General features: G+C 39.2%; 1 protein-coding gene across 1 annotated transcript in view; it reads left to right on the forward strand.

Moving 5' to 3' along the window:
• The window catches only part of LOC104506314 (protein furry homolog), a gene marked incomplete at its 3' end in the record, with an annotated part of 101382 nt that overhangs the window by 74911 nt on the left and 4093 nt on the right, over positions 1-22378 (forward strand). Inside the window, exons 17-27 of the mRNA XM_010147231.1 lie at positions 1098-1230; positions 5519-5626; positions 9976-10231; positions 11328-11510; positions 12402-12488; positions 14222-14481; positions 15284-15473; positions 16223-16347; positions 16542-16599; positions 19831-19922; positions 20123-20295. Of these exons, the coding sequence (XP_010145533.1) occupies positions 1098-1230; positions 5519-5626; positions 9976-10231; positions 11328-11510; positions 12402-12488; positions 14222-14481; positions 15284-15473; positions 16223-16347; positions 16542-16599; positions 19831-19922; positions 20123-20295 (1665 nt within the window). The remainder of the gene's footprint in view (positions 1-1097; positions 1231-5518; positions 5627-9975; positions 10232-11327; positions 11511-12401; positions 12489-14221; positions 14482-15283; positions 15474-16222; positions 16348-16541; positions 16600-19830; positions 19923-20122; positions 20296-22378) is intronic.

Raw genomic sequence — 22378 nt, forward strand, 5'->3', positions numbered from 1 at the left:
AAAGTTTTGCTGCTCAGCACTTCTTTAAGTCCCCAAAGTTAACGTGAATGAAACAAAGTCTCCGTATTTCTGCACTAGTGACAAAGACCTGTGTTGTCCTGTTGCTAGATCATTGTAGTTCCATCAAAAAAATAAGCATTTTAAGACCCCCTGCTGTTGAATTTTACAGCAGATGTAGTATTTAATGCTGTCGCTAATTCAGTACATTTTGGTTACTTGCCATGCATTCGGCAATAAATGTTTGCACTACTGACTTCTTCTATTTTATTAACAATTTCTTCACTATTTTATGATACAATGTTCTAGTTTCCGTGTACAACATGGAAGATTAATCTAGTAACTACTATGTTTTCTTTTGCCTTCTACTCAGCCATTGAACTTTTGACCATAGCAGATCTGAAAATTGATGTAATTTTGAAATTCTAAGCTTGCATTGTTTTTATCAAATAGGAAAAGAATTGGCTAGAGAATAGATGATTAAAAATATATTGTTCTGTGATAATATATAAAATTTCATTAAGAAAATTAAAATTCTGTCTTTTAATGAATATAGAGACTTAGTTCAAGTTTTATTTTTAAAGTATTTGATGTCTATCAGCTACTGTAAAGCTGTATGTCTAGTAGTGTTTTTCACATAAAATGTCATGCCATTAATTTCCATACCAAATAAGTTTTAGGAGAGCTCATTTGGCTTCCCTTTTTCTCTTTGCCTGTAGTTTTTAAACCTTGCTACTGGATCAGAGCTTGAATTCAGTGATGAAAAGGCACAAAACACATTGTGTAACTTGGCAAACTGTACGGCTTCATTTGACTATGTAGGGACATACTTTGACTAGATATTTTAAAATTTCTTCTCCAGTAAAAGTATGTGTGTGTGTATATATATATCACAAGCTATTTTTACGTACAACAGCACTATTTTTGGCGAGGGCAACATATTCCATCTCCGAATCAGGGTATCACTAGTGGAATATGCAATCTCATGAGGAAAACAGTTTTCTTAAGTCCTGCAGCACAGCATGAAGAAGCAGTTTTCTTTTTCAAAATATACATATCTAAAAATAACCCAGATTATACAAAAATGCGTATTATTGCAGGTATGTCATTATATTATTCTCAAGTAAGAAAAGCCGTGGACAACATACTCAGACACCTTGACAAGGAAGTGGGTCGGTGCATGATGCTAACCAACATACAGATGCTTAACAAAGAACCTGAAGACATGATTACGTGAGTGCTATGAAAGAGTAAATGTCATAAAATATTTGGATATAACTTCATAACTTTTTCTCTATTTTTGTCTATCATGAGTCATCAGAGAAACAGCAAGAGGCAGGCACATTTAGCTTAGTTAGTATATACCTTGAAGAACTGTTTATGACAAGCTGAATGTACTTCTTTGCATGTTGCAGTGTGTGGAACTGAACTGATGCTCTCGATGGAGCCAAAATCACGTGTCAATCCTATGAATGTTTAGATGGTAGAAACTGAACGCCCAGAGTGGAAAACCTGTCAGCCCACTGTTTCAGGGTATATTTGCATCAATGTACTTCAGAAAGAATGCAACAAATTCTGTAGATCCCTATTAATAATAATCTGTCAAAATTTCCATTACTATTCATGCCTGTAATCAAAATCAAGTATTAATTAAACCCCCCAGTCATTCTATTATAAGAGTCTTGCATTTAAGCGGTAGCCCACTGGAACAGAATCAAGCCAGCATGTTTCAAGCAGTGCTGAACAGCAGCATTTTACACTCTCATCCAAAATTATTAATGAGGGAAGTTTCCTGGAGAGAGTTGTAGTGAGGTGGACATCTCATAGACTTCAGAAACACAGAGACATTATTTGGCACATGCAGAGCACGAATTGTAGAGATCCCAGCTGTAAGGGGACCTTGCATATCTTTCCTCTTAGAGGGGTGGACATGGTCGGTATGCCAGAAGAGAAGCAAGCCATGGAAAAAAGCTTCAGGTGTAATGAAAAGGACATTGGTCTCGTCAAGATTGTTTTTTTCATATACTGTCAAAAAATAAGGATAACTTGCAAAAAATACTGTGAGTTGTAGATAGACTGCAATGACTGGCCGAATTCAACTGCCTTCTACAGCTGATACAATCTTTATGTTTTAATGTCATTCCTCTGCCCTTGTTTGTTGCTGAGACTGTACATTCTTTGTGCCTGTAGCATTGTCTTTATTTATATTAAATGCTGGTATTACTACCCAATAATATTTCGTATTTTTCTTAAAGTACTACCCAATGTACTGCTCAGTACTCACAGCCAGTTTTCATAACCATTTTGGATATCCCGGCGTTCATGAGAGGAAAAGTGAGTTTTGAAACTCACATTTTATTCCCAAAAGATAATTGCATAGTAAAACCTTGAGCAATAAGATAAGAAGGGTACTTAACCTTAGCTATAAATGTCTTTTCTCTGGTTTCTCAGAATCACCAGAGTGTGGTTTATTTTTAAAGGCAATGAACAAATAGGCTTAAAAGAGTTTTAAATTTCAGGAAATCTTACGGTTTGATAGTAACTTTTGTCAGACATAAAGATTTTAAGGTTGGAAGATCTAGATGTGTAAGTTACTGTATTTTGTTTTGTACTTTGTATCCAGATGAGGTGTAACTTAACATATACACTTGAAAGGAAAAACACTTTATTCTTCCAAAGAAAAAAAGTACCTGGGATGCCTAATTATCAGTCAGTCTAAAATCATGTGATCTCATGAAAAACATCTAGTAATGTGCTCTTACTGTCGGCATTTAAAATGGCCCCTTTAAAAACTCCATTGTGCATGATAAAGCCAATATATTTGTCAAATGTAATTGCATATCATTCACAGAACTTCATGCTTCACTAGAGTTACATATTTGTTTTGAGTTCTTAGGGGTTTCAATACATAGATACAACACTGCATCTGTATTTTATAGAGTTACAGCTTTTGTCATGTCTACATATAGGTAATGTTATTTTATAAACTGGATATCATAATGATATTTTTAATATCAAATAGAATTGGAATCAGGGAAATAGGTAGGCAATTAATAATCATAAGATTTTAATATATGCGGATTCTGGAATTTTAGGCATGCCTCTGAATTTAATGACTGATCCTTTGAGCATTTATTGTTGAGGTAGTAAATGCTACTCTGAAGAGTTTTACTGAAATCCTGACTGAGGACCATCCTTTGCATCCTCCACTGGGATATGAATTTCAATCCGGGTTATAATTACTTTGCAACATGTAGTCAGAACAGGGCATCCATTTTTCTAACATACAAACCTGTTCTTGCAAGTACTTCAAAGATTTTTGCTGGCAATACCTAACAAAGATCTGATACTGCTGGTATGGAAACACAAGCTCCCAGGTGAGGACAGCTGTCTGTGTGTTCATCTGGAGCTTGTCCTGTTGGATCCTGAGTCAGCCAGAGATGACTCTTGAGCCCTGCGAGGCCCCCCCTTGACATACCTTTTGCATGCTGTGCCTGGTGGCTCAGATAAGTTGGGAACTTGAGCCGCAGATTTGGATCTTCTCTGGCTAGTCTGAGCAGCTGACAAGCCACAGAACACCTACAGATTTTATATTTATAAATAATTACTTACGTGCCTTCAAAACAGTTTCCTCTTAGACTATTATTTTACTCTCCTCCATTTCAAATGCAAAAAACTGCTTACCCTTTCCGGGGACTGATGAGAAGGAAAATCTGCAAGGTTCTCTTTCCTCTTCAAGTCAGCAAGGAAGATAAACTCATCAGTTTGCTTGCAGATAAAATTACAATTTAAGTGTAAATTTTTAGCAATTTACTGTTTGCAACTATAAATATAATATTTTTCAATAGGTATTAATGCACCTGTTATTTGCATTAGCAATAATACTTCAAAGTTTATAACCAAATTCTCAGGTGACGTGTTTTACTCTTTTCAAGTCAGTTGCTGACAACTTCTTTCAAGTTCTGTCTGTTAGGATACAGGATACAAGGACAAGGAGATAGAGATAATTCAGTATGAAAATAGTTTCCCCTCACAGCATAATTTAAGTCAGTAGATTAAAATCATATCATTATATTATTTTATTAATGTAATACATATCCAAGCTGATAAGAGGAAGAATGTAATTCGCTAAAAAACTGTCTTTAATCTTTGAATTAAGTACGCCTAGTGTCAGTTTATGCCTTTTCTGTACCCATTATTTCAATGAATGCTCGGCGTTACTCTATAAATCTCATTTTTGACTTAAGAGGTTTACATTATGGCTTCCTGTGTGAATGTTCTCTGTTGGGTGGAGAGGCAGAGTAATGTAGTGAGACGGGCATTGGACTGGGGTGCAGGAAAGCTGGGCTCATTTTCTGTTTTGTCACTGAATTTCAGCGTGGTGTTAAGTAGCTTACAATGTCTCTTTTTTCCATTCTTTTCTAGTTCAATCAATAGCATATTAAAGCAGGATCAGTCTTTCTCTGCATGTTTATAGTAGGGTCCCTGAATAGGACCTTGCTCTTTTGATTCTTCCAAAACACATTGCAGGCTAACGTAATGGGAGAGACTGTACAGTTTGAAATGCTGTTATGCTCTACTCAGTTGTCAAATAATAGTTCATAGAGTCAAAAATGAGCAAATAAAACCCCACATTTTGGGATCTGTCTGAAAGATTTCTTTAATCTGCATTCTCAAAAGAAAGTTTTGGAAACAAGTCAGAAAACAGCTGCATCTGTTGTGAAAATAATCAGCAGCTGAAACATGACTACTACTTTTAGAAGACTTAAGGACTCACAACCTGGTTTTTGGCTCATGGCTGAACTTTAGACTCAACCACTTTCCCAGGCTGTTAGGGAACAGTTGAGCCATTCCACAGCTTAGAGCAGCCTTGGGGCTACTGAAACTGCTTTGGCTGATAATGGTTGCGAAAGTGCTGCTGTCTCAGGCAAGGATCAACAGAAATTCTCTGGCCATACCTACCTCTACATTATGCTGCTTTTTCAGTATAATAAACTGCAGTGTATGATTTCCACCGATCTGTGCCCTATTGAGGGCAACTGTCTGGGTCTTTGGTCTTGTCACTTGGGCTTCTGACATATATGCTATTTACTTTCTACAACTGGTGTCATATAGCTGGGCTGCAATGGGGAACACCCCAGCTTTTTCCTCATTGCCTCATCCGGAGCCTGCATCACACAAATGCTCATCTTGGTGGAGGAACTGTCCTACATTATAACTCCATCTTGATATATCTGCCAGTTCCTCTCAGAGAGAAACAAATGAGCCAGTAGTAATTGATTTTTCAAGTACTGTATGGATACAATGCATGAAAAATGGTAAAATCAAAACCATTTATTCAACAGAAACATTGATTTGTGTTTCCTTCTTATTTCATTTGTAGAGTCTAGTTTTATGTCCTGTTGTCCTTACTAGGCCTCTGGCACTCGGTTATGTCCAGCACTTTTCTGAAAAACTGTAGGTGGATCATTTAACACAGTTACTTGTTAAGCTTAGTCAAAATTCTGGTTTAACTTTTCAGCGGTGAAAGAAAACCAAAAATTGATCTCTTCAGAACGTGCGTTGCTGCTATTCCTCGACTGCTTCCTGATGGAATGTCAAAACTTGAGCTGATCGACTTGCTGGCAAGGTAAGCTGTTCAAGCATTAAATGACTGCTCAAGGGGAACAGAATGAAAAACTGAACCACAGAATGTGTGACTGTTTCTTAGACAAAACCATATGCTTACAAAAAGTGCTCTGATACTAATGGATCAGACATAGAGGTGTTAGCATCTTTTTACAGGCATTGTGTGGAGCCCTGAACATAAGAAGGATATTGACTGGTTGGAGCAAGTCCCGAGAAGGCCACAAAGATGCTCAGAGGGCTGGAGCACCTCTGCTATGGGGACAGGCTGAGAGAGTTGGGCTTGTTCAGCCTGGAGAAGAGAAGGCTCCGGGGAGACCTTATAGCCCCTTCCAGTACCTGAAGGGGCTACAAGGAAGGTGGGGGGGACTTTTTACAAGGGCCTGTAGTGACAGGACAAGGGGGAACGGGTTTAAATTGCAAGTGGGGAGGTTTAGATTAGATAACAGGAAGAAGTTCTTCCTGGAGAGGGTGGTGAGGCACTGGAACAGGTTGCCCAGAGAAGCTGTGGATGCCCCATCCCTGGGAGTGTTCAAGGCCAGGCTGGATGAGGCTTTGAGCAACCTGGTCTAGTGGAAGGTGTCCCTGCCCATGGCAGGGGGGTTGGAACTAGATGGTCTTTAAAGTCCCTTCCAACCCAAACCATTCTGTGATTCTATGATTATAGACTTCTCATTTTATAACAGAGTAGGTATGTCATCGAGAAATCTTTTCCATCAGTATGTAGGTTACATGATACTCACTGTTCTTCATGATACTGGCCATTTATTGCATTTTTTTGGCCATCACATCATTCTAATAAACAGGAGAGGAGATCTCTTCTGTCTAATGGAAAAATCTGGAGATACCCATTTAGTTCTGATTTATGATTCCCACATGTCCGTTTGATAAAACAGAATGTGCTAGATGCGGTGTCTTTCCGAATACTTTTTAAAATTTAATTTTTTTTTCTTTGCTAAAAGATAGAAAATCAAGACAAGGATAAGTTTAAATTTCATATCCTTCCTGCCTGGAGTCCACTGAATTTACCTAGGTAGACTTCACTTTACTGAAGAACGTAGCCTGCAACACCGACTGCTAAAACAGTTTAGGTTTCAGGATGTCAAAGCAGTGACTTATGCAAATAATTATGATAACAAGTATTGGTCAGTACAGAAATTCTGTTACATTTCAGTTCTGTATCCAAGTCAGAGCTTCCAGCATGGGTTATTTTTGTAAGTGGATTATAGTGGTAAATGCAGCCCTGAGGCCGTTGGAGCACATCGCTCTCAGGTGACTGTGACGAAGCGATCCTTGCCACTCTGCTCTTGCTTTTGAAACGTCTGTGAGGAGTGGAAGACACGGGAGTCAGAGGGTTACATGCAAAAGCAGGCACTTTTTTTCTCTATGAACACCCAACTCCCAGTGATGTGCTAAAACAGTGAAACAATTAATTCTGCTAGCAGTAAAGGGTGCAGACAGCCATACAGGCCAAAATTGCAGCCGGTGGTAGGTGTGCTGTGGTGCATGGCAAGCTTGATTTCCTTGTGTTTATGTCCTCTGCTATAAATCACTTGTGGGTTGTTTTAAGTCATGACATTATCAAGTTATATGGATACCGTATTAAATAGTAACATCGATTCTGCTTAAGGGAAATGAAAAAGGACTTGTTTCCCTTTAATCCAATACTTTAACTAGCTTTCTATCCTTAGTAATGGCATTAACCGAGCTGGTAGAAAGAACATATCCATTCTTGTCACAGCTCTTAATCACAGAGGATTGTCCAGGTCAGACCCATCGCTACTCTTAAGAAAGCTTAGAGGCAAATGTGGATTTCTTCATAAATTGATGCTTCCCTCCTTAAATCTCACAACTGTTAATATAACCACTTGTCTATCTTTATTCTATCATCAAACTTCATGCAGAAAAGGTCAGTTGTGATTATTCAGTCACAAGCAGTTTGTAAGCATTTCTTGGGCAATTTCCATGCTGAGATACTGGAAGCAGGAGGTCTGCTGGGTTGTCCGAGTCTGACTGTGGGAAGAAGTGAGACATAAAGAAGAGCTGAGGATAGCATCTCTAGAGCAACTTTGGAAGTACTTACATGCTTAGCTTTTCCCCAGCAAAGGGACCTTTAGGAAGCTGTTCTCATCTCCTTCATGTACATGCTACATGTAGATGCTACAGCACTTTGAGTCATTGATACTGTTTTAAATCAGATTAGCAAGGGAAACGCAATTTAGGTAGAAGTAAGTGGATGCATAATAGGTTGGAAAGCAGTTAAGAGTTTGTGGTTCAGGAGATGAAATAAGTGGGTAGGGTCTCAATATTGCAGAGCAGGATCACAATCTGAACACACAAAATGAGAGTCATGTTCCTATGAAAAGGCAAACCTTATTCACATCTGGAAATAAAAGTAAGTCTAAAAGATTTTGAAAAATTTATTCTGGTCTTATCAGTATCAAGGATGCCTGATTTGGAGAACTGCATCCAAGCTGGGGCATTGCAGTGGAGAAGAGACTGACCAGAGAACAAGAGAAAGATCAGTGGGTTTTAAAAGAACCCGAGAAGCTCTTCTGCCAGGGATTTGTGTGGGGGTGTGTTGTTGGGATGGAAAGCTGTTAAATATCTTCTTTTCACTAAAGATCACATAACATCCATGGGTTAATGGGTCCTTTTATTCACACACAGAATCTTTCATCCTCACAACAGAGGAGTCTGCAACTCAGCAGCTAGACTTCCTTCCAGGACAGCTGTATTCAAATTATAAGTCATAACGCAGATGTCAAGTATATACTGTACCTTTTGCCCTTCCACTGCCCACTGAAACCGTTCCTTTGAAATTACCAAGTAGGTCTTAAATTTAACTGACTCAAGTGCAAACAAACAAACAAACATTTACTTGCTTCCTCAGTGGCCTGTCATGTAATGGTAATTCATAGATGCATCTTTATGCTCAATTTGAATTTCATCCCATTTAATAATGCTGTTGGGCAGGAACTTGGGCTTAGAGACATATGTCTTTTGTATTCTTGTTATTACTTTGTGTCATTGTGCAAGTCATTTCATGGATGACATTATTATAGTCTCAGGGGGTTTGCTTGTTTTTCTGGTTTTGGCATTCCAAAGAGTAGACAAAAATTGTCCTTTCTTAGCACGTCAAAATACTGTGTTTCCAAATTTATATACAAAGTCATGTGGTTATTAAAGCCTAAAAGTTATTTTTGGAGTCATATTCAGCAAGGGTGAAGTTTCACAGCAGTTGCTTTCCTTTGGCTTAAACGAAAAGTCTCCTGCCTCCCAATTACACAGCTGTAATGAACCAAATTTGTTATGAGCTGCATCTCATCATGCACTTCCAACTGAACGGAATTTAGTTCCACTCCATTTGGCTATTTTTTTCCTCCTAGTTTTCTGTTCATTTCTTATAATGCATCCTCGTTTTCATCTATGTAGATTAAATGTAGATAAAATACTTTGAAAATGAGTTCTAACACACTACAAAAAACTACAGTCTCATGGGTAATTAAAACAAAATACATCATAAAGGCAATGAACCAAAAATTGCAGAACACACTGATCTGAATTTGCTTTATTCTATCAAGCTACCAACACAGAAGTGGTTTGATAATTTTTGTGTCAAAAGCAAGTATAAAGAATTTCTGTGTTGAAAAGAACTTCAGCACAATGCAAGTACAGAAGGAAGTAAAATTTGAAAATGGGATCTAAAATTGCACTGTCTTTCAGAAGAACTTTGGGGTTGTCTGATATGTTTTTAAAAGTGTGGAAGTCCTGAGGCTGTTTTTCACATTTCCCTATCCTAAGATTTTTAAAACATAAAGCAGTTTTTTAATTCAAATGCTTCTTTATTTTTTTTGAACATTTAATTTGAATAACTGATTTGCTTCTTGGATAAAAAATCAGTTTAGCAGGTAGGCAGCTGAGGTGCTGTGATTCTTTTATTTTTATATTGGAAGTAAACAAATACATACATAAATTATTAAATTATGTGCTAGCCTGTAAGCTTTTTGTTATTATAAATATACATGTTATTTTCTAAGTGAGTACTTGGTTCAAGGAGACAGCAAAGTTGCCAAATTATATACTTCAAAAATTCTCATCTTTTAGAGTGGAACACAGACTTCTTTCAGATCCATGAATATGTTCAGGCACTTTTGTAGCAAGAATTACAGTATAAAATCAGGCTAAGGATGATAATTGTGGTCAGTAATAATGAAACTATGATAGCATCATTGAAATCTACATTGTCATTGGGAAACTTCTGTCAGTGTTAAGTTACTGAGAAACATATGCTCCTTACCACGATAAATACTCCTGAGATTCTGATGACCTGACATTTACTTTTACTTACAGGCTATCTATCCATATGGATGATGAACTTCGACACATTGCACAGAATTCTCTTCAGGGTCTACTTGTTGACTTTGTTGATTGGCGGGAAGATGTACTCTTTGGTTTTACTAATTTTCTGCTTCGTGAAGTGAATGATATGCATCATACCCTTCTTGATACTTCACTGAAGTTGCTGCTACAGTTGCTTACGCAATGGAAGCTTGTAATACACACTCCAGGAAAAGCCTCTGAACAGGCAAAAGCCAGATCTGCAGAGGTATGAAATCAAGAGATCTGTGTCCTAATATTTATACTAGTTGAAGGCAGAAATTATGTTCCTTGGTACTGCTGTTGTTTCTGTGGTTTGTATTTACTCACCTGAGAAGAATTCACTATGTAAGTTTTTTGAAGGTAATTAGTTCAGCTGTCTTTTGAGGATAGCTATGTCCTTGTGTAATAGAGCAGATGTTGTTGTTGAGCAACATGAGAGAATGCATGTCAAACTGAAATACGCACATCAACAAAAGCACATAAAGTGAAATATGTGTGTGTAGATGTGGCAGAAGGATATTTTCCCAGAACTGAAAATGGTTGATAATGCTAGTGAGAACACTGGGAAGAGCAAAGTGGATCTTCCCTTCCCGTAGCCATTTCATTTGGTTGATTAAAAAATGTCAAAGAACCCAATTGTTTCTACAGCCTGCTGTCTCCACGTGTTGCAAACAGTCCTGGGAAGCGAACAGCTTTGCTCCTGCTCTTTCCCCCCAGCACTGTCCCACAGATACTTTCATTATGAGGGATGATTTTCAGGCTTCTTATCTCCTAACCCAATCACACTGGAAATGTTTTTCTTTGAGCAAGCACGAGCAAGCATGCTTTATGTCACAGAGGGCCATTACTTAATAGGGAATAATAGTGTTGCAAAAATACAGAAAAGACAAATCCTCACATACTTTTCAGTAAATATTCTTACACTTTGCTGGTGGGGTCAGGTTCTAGAGGCCACCTACCTGAGGCGTTGCCTGCTGCAGGATCAAAGAAAGACCTGAGGACCTGCTCTCTGGAGTAGAAAAAGTGTGAAGTCTTCACAGTCTGACTTACCCATTCCTTTTTTAGTGGAGGATGCACTTAGTAGATAATAGTTAAATTGCAAATTAGGACCAAAGGACTCTATTAAAAAATTAGTTTTGTGGAACAGGACAACTTAAAGCAACACAACTTGGTTGTTTGAGGGAATGCTGTCGGTATCCTACTTCAGCGGCATTTACATGGCCTCTGCATTTTGTTTGTGTCCTAATTAAATAGAATATTTCTTGGAGACCTAATTTTCAAACACTGTCACTCCACTTTTCCCTCCTTGCACTGTTCTGCAGTTGATACCAAATGGATCCAGCCACAGGATACAGTCTGAAAGAAGCCCCTATTCTAACGTACTCCATGCAGTCGAAGGATTTGCGCTGGTTCTGCTGTGTAGTTTCCAGGTTGCTACACGTAAATTAGCTGTTTTAATCCTCAGAGAGATCCGTGCTTTATTCCTGGCCCTTGGCCAGGCAGAGGTATGGTTTTCCTTTTCTAGAACTTTGAATTAAAGTTTTCCAGGAAAAGATAAAGCTCAAAGCTTCTATTACAGTTGCTTTTAATGTAATTGCTGTGGTGTAGCAAGTATGCACTTAGTTTATAAAAAAGCATTTGGCCTGTGCTTACCATCTCTGTTTGCCTTAACACTGCAAACATTTCTGTGTACTTAACAATGTAACATTAATAGTATGTGCTCCGTACAAGAATTTGAAGGGAAACGTGCACAGCAACTTCATTTTTTCTCTTGGCATGATGTGAATGTACAAGACACTGCAAAAACTTTTTTTCTGCATGGATTATTTTTGTATTGTCAGGATTATAAATTTATATTGGAAATGAAACTCATTCCTGTAGCATACCATATAGTAAAAAACCACAGCATAAGACACATTTAAGATTATTCACATACATTTCCCTTGTATAGTAAAGACCTCTAAGTCTTTTTTATGGATATAGAAATACGGAGAGTCATGATGTGTGTTGGCAGTCACAGCTCAGTGAGCCATCTAAATGCCTAAGAACACAAATATCTGTGTTCATGCCAAAGGAATGCTTTAATAAACAGTAAGCTAATTTTTCAGTCTTTTGATACCAGCTCTCCAAAGTCATTTGGGATTTTCTGATATGAGCTTTTGTTTGGTAAGCAGCGAGCTATAGCCACAAATTAACTTCATTTCAAACCGCAGCCTGGACTTGGTTCTGAGATTTGTATGAAAAAGACAAAATGGACCCATCATTACCCATGAAATTTTTTTAGCTATTTTAGATTCATGTCATAATTTGTAGGTGGCTCTGTTTCATATACCAGCAAAATAAGAGAAATAATTTGGTCAGGAGAGCAATTAACTTGTGTTCTCTGTGTTATGCAGGATGATGACAGGCCTATGATTGATGTCATGGATCAATTGAGTTCTTCTATTCTGGAAAGTTTTATTCATGTGGCTGTTTCAGATTCAGTAAGTACTACTTTACTGTTACTGCTAGCGTTTACGCAGCACATGGACATAACAAATATCAGGCATGACATACTAAAAATAAAGCTGCTAAAAATCCAAGAAATCATACAACTTTAAGGTTCCTTACTTTTATCCAAGGCTTCACAATGTCCCAGACAATGTGTTTCATGAAAAAATCATTCTGTGGATGTAGAAGATGTTACCTATAGAAAAAAAATAAAGTAACTAAAGTTATAATCAAAGCTGTGTAGATGCTGGACCTCTGACCTGCATCTGAAAAGAACCATTGGAAAGTCTTGTTTCCAGCACCACCTGATGCTTGGGGCACTTGAAAGTCACTCACTGCTATAATCTCTTCCAGAAGGGAATAAGCTGTAGCTCCCTTGTGTGCTCAGAAGCGGCCTTGCCTGCAAACCTAAGTCTAAGCTCTAGGGTAATGCCCAGCTGGGGTGAATCCCTGCCTTCACTCTCTCATGGATTTAATGTGCCTGGCGTCACCAGAGGAAGCAGAGATGCAGTAAGCATTTTGAAGGAGTCAGCAGAAGAACTGATAGATGGGTAACTTGGCTTACATACTTAGAGATTAGTGCCCTTGTCCAGGGAGCAGGAGCTATCAGTTCTGGGCACTGTTCAGCTTGGTGAAGTTTATAACAAGATTTGTGCCACATGAGTGCCCTTTCCTGGGGTAGGAAGGGGACATTGAACCGGTAGTGTAGTCGGGCCATTTTGCAGCTGAAAACAAGAAAACTGAGGAATCAGAAACTGGGCACGGAAGAGACGTTCTGGCTCTGTAACCCAGAAGTTAGGAATTTTAGCTGAAATAACAGAACCTGGGTTTGGATGTTGCAGTTTCTGTAGGCAAGGGTTTGGATTTTGTGCTTTAATCCTGTGCATTGATAATATAACAAAGCAAGTGTGTTGCCTGTGTCCCCGGTTTCTGACAAGTACAGCAGAGAGTGGTAATATAGCGATTGCTTATGCAACAACGGGTGCAGGAAGCAGGCAACTGTTGCATCCGATCTGAGGTCTCATAAGTGAATAATGAGGATGCCAAAACACATGGTTTAAATTTTTATTCCACAAAGGTGTTTTCTTAAGACAAAATTTAAATTACAGTAGAGAAATGGTTTGCTGATATGAGAATTCTACTTGCTACTGAAGGTAGCTGGATTTAAAGTGGATTAAAACTGCTTGGGCACCTGCTTCTGCCTCTTAATTTCCTACACACATATTCAAATACCCTTATGAATTCTGAAGAATATTTATTAATAGCATCGAGATTTATCATATTGTCATAGGAGACTTAATCATGGGCTAAAGTTCTGCCTGGCTGTTTGGACCATGAACGTAAGGCCAGTCTGTATTATTACAGAGTGCAGTCTCATCCAAGAGACGGTGCATGTCTGCAGGCAGCAAAGAGAATGGAAAGTAACAGTGAGATTATATTGATCAGCATAATCAATATTTATTGTAGAATTTAAGGGCACAAGTTATTGTGCCTATTGCAGTAATAGGGGCTTTAAGGAAGAACCAGAGGGGAAATAATGAGGTAGCTCTTACCAACATTTGTGAACAGCTGTTCCTGAGTGAAAGGGCACTGCGATGGGAAGCATAAGAATGTTGGTCTAAAAAATCCTACAGAAGTTGTCCATAGAGCTTGAAAATAAAGACAAGTGCTGAGGGGTAACATGGCAGGGGTAACTGACTGTGATTTTTATCTTTTCTCTCCGTAGACAACAATCCCATTAACACACAGTGTGGATTTGCAGTGGCTGGTGGAGTGGAATGCCGTCCTAGTGAATAGCCATTATGATGTGAAGAGTCCTTCCCATGTCTGGATATTTGCACAATCTGTTAAAGACCCATGGGTTCTCTGCCTCTTCAGTTTTCTTAGACAGGAGAATTTACCAAAACACTGTCCTACAGCTCTCAGCTATGCTTGGCCATATGCTTTCACGAGGTTGCAGCTGATAATGCCTCTTGTGGATCCAAAGTAAGAGGCAATCTGCATTTAACTTTCATTTCTATGGGTTGTGTGATTTCAATACAAGATTTTTTTAGCCTCATGTTTCAGTATCAGTGTGTAAGTCCTGCAAGGTGTTACCCAAACATTCAGTTTTGAGTTTCATAATTTCAACCTGTAAGGTGGAAAACCGTAGTTTTCTACCTTCATTGATCTTTCCCATGTATCGTGTCATATTACCAGTTGGAGCAAGTCCAGAGGAGGCCACGAAGATGCTCAGGGGGCTGGAGCACCTCTGCTATTGGGACAGGCTGAGAGAGTTGGGCTTGTTCAGCCTGGGGAAGAGAAGGCTCTGGGGAGACCTTATAGCACCTTCCAGTACCTGAAGGGGCTACAAGGAAGCTGTGGGGGACTTTTTACAAGGGCCTGTAGTGACAGGACAAGGGGTAACGGGCTTTAATTGACAGTGGGGAGGTTTAGATTGGCTGTCAGGAAGAAATTCTTCCCGGAGAGGGGGATGAGGCACTGGCACAGGTTGCCCAGAGATGCTGTGGATGCCCCATCCCTGGAAGTGTTCAAGGCCAGGCTGGATGAGGCTTTGAGCAACCTGGTCTAGTGGAAGGTGTCCCTGCCCATGGCAGGGGGATTGGAACTAGATGGTCTTTAAGGTCCCTTCCAACCCAAACCATTCTGTGTTTCTGTGATTCTGTGATATTGAATAGCAGCTGGTGGCTACGTACCAAGTTTTATTACCTTTCAAAATATTTAAAGATCCTGTGTAATTAAGACTGGGAAATTATTTTAATAATTTTTACTTACTTTTAAATTCTAGTATTCCTGTTAATGCAAAGAAAACAAGTACAGCAAGCAGTGGAGACAACTATGTTACTTTGTGGAGAAACTATCTTATTCTCTGTTTTGGAGTAGCAAAGCCCAGTATTATGAGCCCAGGACACTTGCGTGCTTCAACACCAGAGATCATGGCTACCACTCCTGATGGAACAATGAACTACGATAATAAGGTGATGCACCCTGTTTCAAACAAATTCTTAATTTAGGAGAGTTTTAAACTGCATCTGCATGCAAAACCATATCCTGGTGAAAATATTTCAGTTAGGGGAATATTTTGATATATGCAAACTGCTTAAGGCACATAATTAACAATGAAAACATCTGTACAGTCTGTATCAGTGTGTCAACAAATATTCAGCAAAAGCCATGACATTTTCAAAATACTATGTTTTTTGTCATATTCTGGGTAATGTATGTTCAAAACATGGAAGTTCTGGACATACATGTTGCAGTTAACTTTAGTTTGTCATCCCCTTTCTTTCCATGCAGAGCACTCCAATTTGTCAACTTAGAGCAGGATTAAGCAGTAGGGCAGATGCCTGAATAAGCATTGTATGCCTGTCAGACATGAAGGAATATTTTGTGAAATACAGTTTCAACTAGGAGCAACCTGAGAGGAGCAGTAGCTCCACAATTACTGGAATATTTTAATGAAACAACAGATTAAGTAAATTACAGTAAGCTGAATGAAAGCAAAGATATTTCCCAGATGTATTTATTTGCTAGGCCTTATTGAGATGATTGTGATGTAGGAGACATCCAGATAGGCTGGTGTATTAATATCCACAAGAGTAAAATAATTTCAGCATGTTTTTAAAATAAATTTTCTTTTTTGGACAATGCCTTTTTGTAAAAAAAAAAATAATTTGTATTTACTTAATATTGATAATCCTGTCAATGATTTCTTAATATATTTTAGGCTATTGGAACTCCATCTGTTGGAGTCTTACTAAAGCAGCTAGTGCCTTTGATGAGACTTGAAAGCATAGAAATAACAGAATCACTTGTGTTAGGATTTGGAAGAACAAATTCCCTTGTTTTCAGGTACTTCCCCACTTATCATATTCTTAGTTATTTGCATCTAATTCAAATGCATTACTTTTGTTGTAATTTAAATATACTAAAATTTTTATTTGCACTCTAGACATTATTGCTTATGTATTGATTAAAATATTGATTTTTTTCAGAGGAGACTAGATTTTGTTTTCAAATTCTTGATTTTTTTTTTTTTAATTTAGGGAATTAGTAGAAGAGCTTCACCCACTAATGAAAGAAGCCCTAGAAAGAAGACCAGAGGTTAGTTGAGAAAATTAAATGTACTAGCTTGTTTAAACTGCAAAATTAATTTTAGAGTAGTAATTTTTTCTCCTTGAAAAACAAGGAAATTCTTTTGTAACAATTTAAGCTCTGTGTGCAATTGTGTATAAGAACATAACTTAAAATAATTCAATTAAAACTTAGTTTAATTTAAATTCTATCAGTGATACAAAATGTGCAATATAGAAATCTATTTTGAGGAAAAATTTCTACTCAAATATGGAACCTCCTCATTGGGAAGTCAGCTGTATTGGAAATCCACTTTCAATAGCTGGAAAAAAGTACCTTGTAACACATCTGGGCTACAAGCACATTTCTTGTCAGTGTTCAGATACACTTTTTATTTGCAGGGTAGGCAGGGTGATCTATTTCAATTTCAGTTGATTGTATTTGTTTACTCTAAATACAGCAAGTTAACTGGCAAATTCATAATTTTCACCTTCATTATAGTGCTGCCCTTTGTCATAACAGCAGGTAGTGCTAGAAGGGATCCCACTAGATCATCTGATCTGTTGAAGGGAGGATGAACTAGTCTTGTGCCATTCCTGACAGATACTGTCTAAACTGTTCGTAAAAACCTCTGGTGGTAGACTCTGCAGCCAGACTAAGCAATTTAGTCACAGCATGTGTCGCTGCGGCTAAACAGGAAAGCCGTGGGGAGAGCTTGAGTACTGGACTGGAGTTCCTGTTCTGCTCAATTTTCCCTCCATAGCTCTGTTATGGCTCATTCCAGCTGGCTCCAGGACAGAAATCCGAGATGGCTCTGGATGTAGCACACACCCAGGAACAAGCCCCAGAAGGCACCAAGCCACCAAACTTGTCCTTCTCCAAACCACCCCAACTGCCTGTCCTCTGCTATGCTTCCCCTCCTCCCAGCGTGCAGCAGCCTAAGGGGCAGGTTACAAAACTGCTGCGGCTGCGAAACACCCCTTGGGTTAGAGCAGGCGGTCTGTGATGAGAAAATACGCGGTGATCCTGCCATTGCACCGGTCAGGCTAGGCGAGGTGGACATAGCCAGCCTTCCTGAGGTCTTCTGGAGCAGTGGGAATAGGAGGCAGCCTGCGCCACTTGACTCTGGGGCCACGAACAGGCCCTGTCTCTGTTAACCAGTGTAGACACAAGCAATGTTGCTGCATTAACACTGTCCTCTGCCCACGCCTGTTTACCTGGTTCTCAAGTAATTTCAGACTGCGGGTTCACTGCCCTGGCCTCCACAGCAGTTTCAGTAAGGTATCCTCACGGAGACCTGCTGTGCTGTCCCCCTCTGCCAAGTCATAGTCTGTGGTGCAGAAGCCACACAGGGAATGGTGGTTGGGAAGAAGTTAAATCATTAGTAGGTGGACAGAGGCTCACAGCTAGGCCCCATGTGGGATAACAAAAATTAATTCACTTGGTGAGCACTTAATTTGTGTTAAGTTTTACGAGGACAGTTCTTAATGATTCTGCATCTGGCAAACATCCACTACCGTTTCCACTCAGTGTTGCTTCACACCTCAGTTCGTTTGTGTGCCTTCCATCCCTATGAAGTCTTTGATTTGCAGGTCACTTGTTTTCTTACTGGGCAGAAGTGGGTTAATACATGTTAGCGCAGCCACTTGCTTCTGCTTTTCTGCCTGTGCACCATCGAAGAGAGACTTGAAAGGCCTTTTCTGGACAGATACTACCCAGTATCAGGAGATATACCTCAGGAGAGGAATCAGAAGAATGCAGAGGTTTATGGTGTGCTGTAAGAGCAAATTTAGCGCATGGAGATTTCGGTAGAGGAATATGGAAACAAGAGACTGCAGTGTTAATTCCTGTAGTGCTCTTGATGTGGAGAATTGGGACACCATCCCGCAGGCAATGCCACCAGTGAGTGACTGTATGGGTCGTGTAGCTGTAGAGAACACGGCAGGCCTCCATGTCAGCAGGCAGGTGTCCAACGTACCAGCAGTAACTTCCCTGAGCTGACATATGCTATGACTAGAAACGGAATTACCAGCACGGCCCAGAACTGCAGGGGTAAACCAAAATGGACATTACACAAGATCCACCATGTGGCTGGCATAGAGCTTGCCAGCTCGCCTCTGACAGTGTTGCAGGAGTCAGCTGAGCCTGTTAAATACTGTGTTACAATAGAACTGCTTTTTGCTCTACATGTGCTTCTTGGAAACTTTAAGATGTAAAGGGAAAAAACAAGGCTTTAAGTGGGACAAACCATATGGCGTAATGTTTTGAATAAAGCCTTTGGCTGGGATGCTGCAGACTGCCGGTCCTGGGTCAGAGTACCAGGGAAAGTATCACTTCCTTTTCCCAAGCATCTCTTACTGGCCATCAGCAGAGCCAGAGTACTAGGTGAGAGACTCAGTATTGCCATTCTTACGTTCTGAAGATTTGATCTTTCTCTGAGCTTTTCGTGTTCCGGCAGCAAATTTGTTTGAGTGCAATAGCAACTTTTTTACCTTCTCGTGTTTTTTTTTTGCTTAGCGGAAATGCATGTTACGAAGAGACAAGTCAATTTAGCCCTTTAGCAAAGAACAGGCCTTGTTGCATTCACGTATTTCAAAGCAAGATAGAAAACAGAAAGGACAGCTTTCTAGAAGTTACTGAGGTACAAAGAACCAGTTAACATCCGTGCAGTCCTGTTCTATGGGAGGGAGTACGTTACCTGTGTGTGCAACCACTGCAGTCAGCACATCCAAGAGCGTACTAGGGGGGTGTCTGCTAGGAGCTACCTTGAATATGGGTGATCATGTAGCTGCAGCATTGCCAAGTTTAAGAATGGCTAGTTACAAATATTTTCCTGAGTTCTGAATATCTGTTCTGCACTTTACAATCCTTCCTGCACCTGAACTAGATGGTATTAATCTAACATGAATATCCCTGCTACCTGAAGGTAGCATGATTTTTGGCACAGGAACCTTGAATATGAATTAAGTTTTATCCAGTATTTCATTATTTCATGTCCACATTTTCCGTGAGGACTAAGGTTGATGTTAACATTTTGTTCAAGAACAGTTACAAATATAAAAATTTGATCCTATTTAGTTATGTGTTGATGTAAAGCACACTGGTATGATGAAATATCCAAAGCAGTCACATTCTTTCATGAAGAAAATGCTTGAACTGAAATTCTTAAATATCACTACTGTGCTGACCTTTCTGAAGTTGCCAGTTTTTAGTGTATGTACCTATGCATATACAAAAATGGTTGCTTTTTTAAATTCCAAGAACAAGAAACGTCGAGAGCGCCGAGACCTACTACGACTGCAGTTACTGCGAATTTTTGAACTGCTTGCTGATGCTGGTGTTATAAGTGACAGGTAGGACTATCACTCACCATAAATATTGATCTTTAAGTGAAATAATTTTCAGTGTTTACAACACTGAGTTTATATCAGTTTGTTCTTTGAACAATTGTGTCATCTGTCAGATATGGAGAGATTTTTACGCATTTCTTCAGAAAGCTGTAGTGTCACTACACTGTTACTCTATATTAATATACAACTTTCCTTTATGCTAGTACAAATGGAGCCTTAGAAAGAGATACATTAGCCCTTGGAGCCTTGTTCTTAGAGTATGTTGATCTGACTCGCATGCTTCTGGAGGCTGAAAATGATAAAGAAGTCGAAATCCTTAAGGATATGAGAGCACATTTCAGTGCAATGATTGCCAACTTGATCCAGTGTGTTCCAGGTATGGTGCTAAATTATCTCAAGATACTATGGAATTGCATTTAATGTATGTATTGTAAAAATAATTTTTAATTTCTTTTTTTCTGTGGTTTTTTCACTGCTTGTGAATTGTCATGTAACAGATGTAGACGGGAATGTGGACACAAATGTGTTCAAAAGTCTATTAAGAGTGAAATAAAAGAACAATAGAGCTCATTGAAGCTTGTAATACTCATTTATAAGAAACATCTCTTTAACAGCCTAGCAAAGAAATTTTCTGTGACCTCTAGAGACTCCAAATTTTTTTGACATAAGGCCTTATTTGCTACCCTTTGACTTTATTGCCAGACTCTTCAAAATCTCAGACAGGGCTTGAAAAATACAGGTAGGTGCAGAAAATGTACAGTATTAAATTTAGCAAAAAACTTGCCCGAGGTGTTGAGAATGTGTCACATGTTACCTGACTCCAGTTGTATAGCAAAGATTTCTCCAATAGATTTCATACTTTTTATATATTGCAAGATCAGTTCAGAAACGTAAAGTAATTCCATTAGCGCAAAAAAAAAAAAAAAAGCCTGCTTTAAAGTCCTTGTAATTACTGGAAGATGAAGTCTGGAGGTTACTCAGTGTATGCAAATCTATAATCTCCAGATCATTTATGACAGGACAATAACAGCATTAGTAGCAACAAATAAGAAGGGAAGAGTACAGCAAGGAAATAAATAATGAACAGATGTTTTCATGCAAGTTCCCAGTGTGCAAATCTTGTCAAAGGCGTATAATTGCTTTCAGCTGTAAGAGACATAAAAAGTATGTAATAGTTGAACAAGATAAGTAAAAAATGGCATCCCTGCTATTCTCAGTTAAGACAGTAAAAAAATCCCTGTTGAACTTAGTGGTGCCAAGTTCTTAGCTGCTGTTAACAAACAGAATACTGAATTTCTTTCCTTTATTTCTTTCTGAATGATGCTCATTAACAATACAGAATTTCCAGGAGTATGTGCATAGTCCTTCCTCCCTCATCTATTGTCACATTCTGCAAAGCATGTGTGTTGTGATTTAACCTCAGCCAGAAACTGAGCACCACGCAGCTGCTCGCTAACTCCCCCTGAACGCCGGTGGGATGGGGGAGAGAATCAGAAGAGTAAAAGGGAAAAAACTTGTGGGTTGAGATAAGAGCAACTTAAATAATTGAAATAAAATAAAATATAATAATAATGTAATAATAACAGTAACAACAGAGTATACAAAAACAGTGATGCAAAATGCAGTTGCTCACCACCCACTGCCTAGCCAGTCCCCAGGCAGCAGCCCCCCAGCCAGCTTTCCCCTAGTTTTGTACTCAGCATGATGTTATATCGTGTGAGTTATCGCTTTTGGCCAGTTTGGGTCAGCTGTCCTGACTGTGCCCTGTCCCTGTTTCTTGTGCATCTCCACCGTTCTCAGTCAGTAGAGCATGAGATGCTGAGAAGTCCTTGATTTAGAATAAACACTACTTTGCAACAACTAAAACATCAGTGTGTTATAAATATTATTCTCATGCTAAATCCAGAACACAGCACTATACCAGCTAAGAGGAAGAAAATTAATTCTATCTCAGATGAAACAAGAACAACATAACGAAGGACTACATGTTGTATGGATTTTACACCATCAAACAGCCATCTTGTATGTTTTGAGAGAATGCAGTAACTGCTGCATTTCAGTAACCCAGTATGTAATTCTGTAGAGATGTATTTTCTGCTAACAAGACAGCTTTAAGATACATCACAAAATCATAGAATGGTTAGAAGGGACCTAAAGACCATCTAGTTCCAACCCCCCTGCCATGGGCAGGGACACCCTCCACTAGACCAGGTTGCTCAAAGCCTCGTCCAGCCTGGCCTTGAGCACTTCCAGGGATGGGGCATCAACAGCTTCTCCATCTGCTTCACCACCCTCTTTGTGAAGGACTTTTTCCTGATGTCCAGTCTAAATCTAAACCTGCCCACTTTCAATTTAAACCCGTTACCCCTTGTCCTGTCACTACAGGCCCTTGTAAAAAGTCCCCCCCAGCTTCCTTGTAGCCCCTTCAGGTAGTGGAAGGGGGCATTAGGGCTCCCCCC

The sequence above is a fragment of the Eurypyga helias genome, unplaced genomic scaffold (assembly GCF_000690775.1).
Source record: "Eurypyga helias isolate BGI_N326 unplaced genomic scaffold, ASM69077v1 scaffold15072, whole genome shotgun sequence".
NCBI lineage: Eukaryota > Metazoa > Chordata > Aves > Eurypygiformes > Eurypygidae > Eurypyga > Eurypyga helias.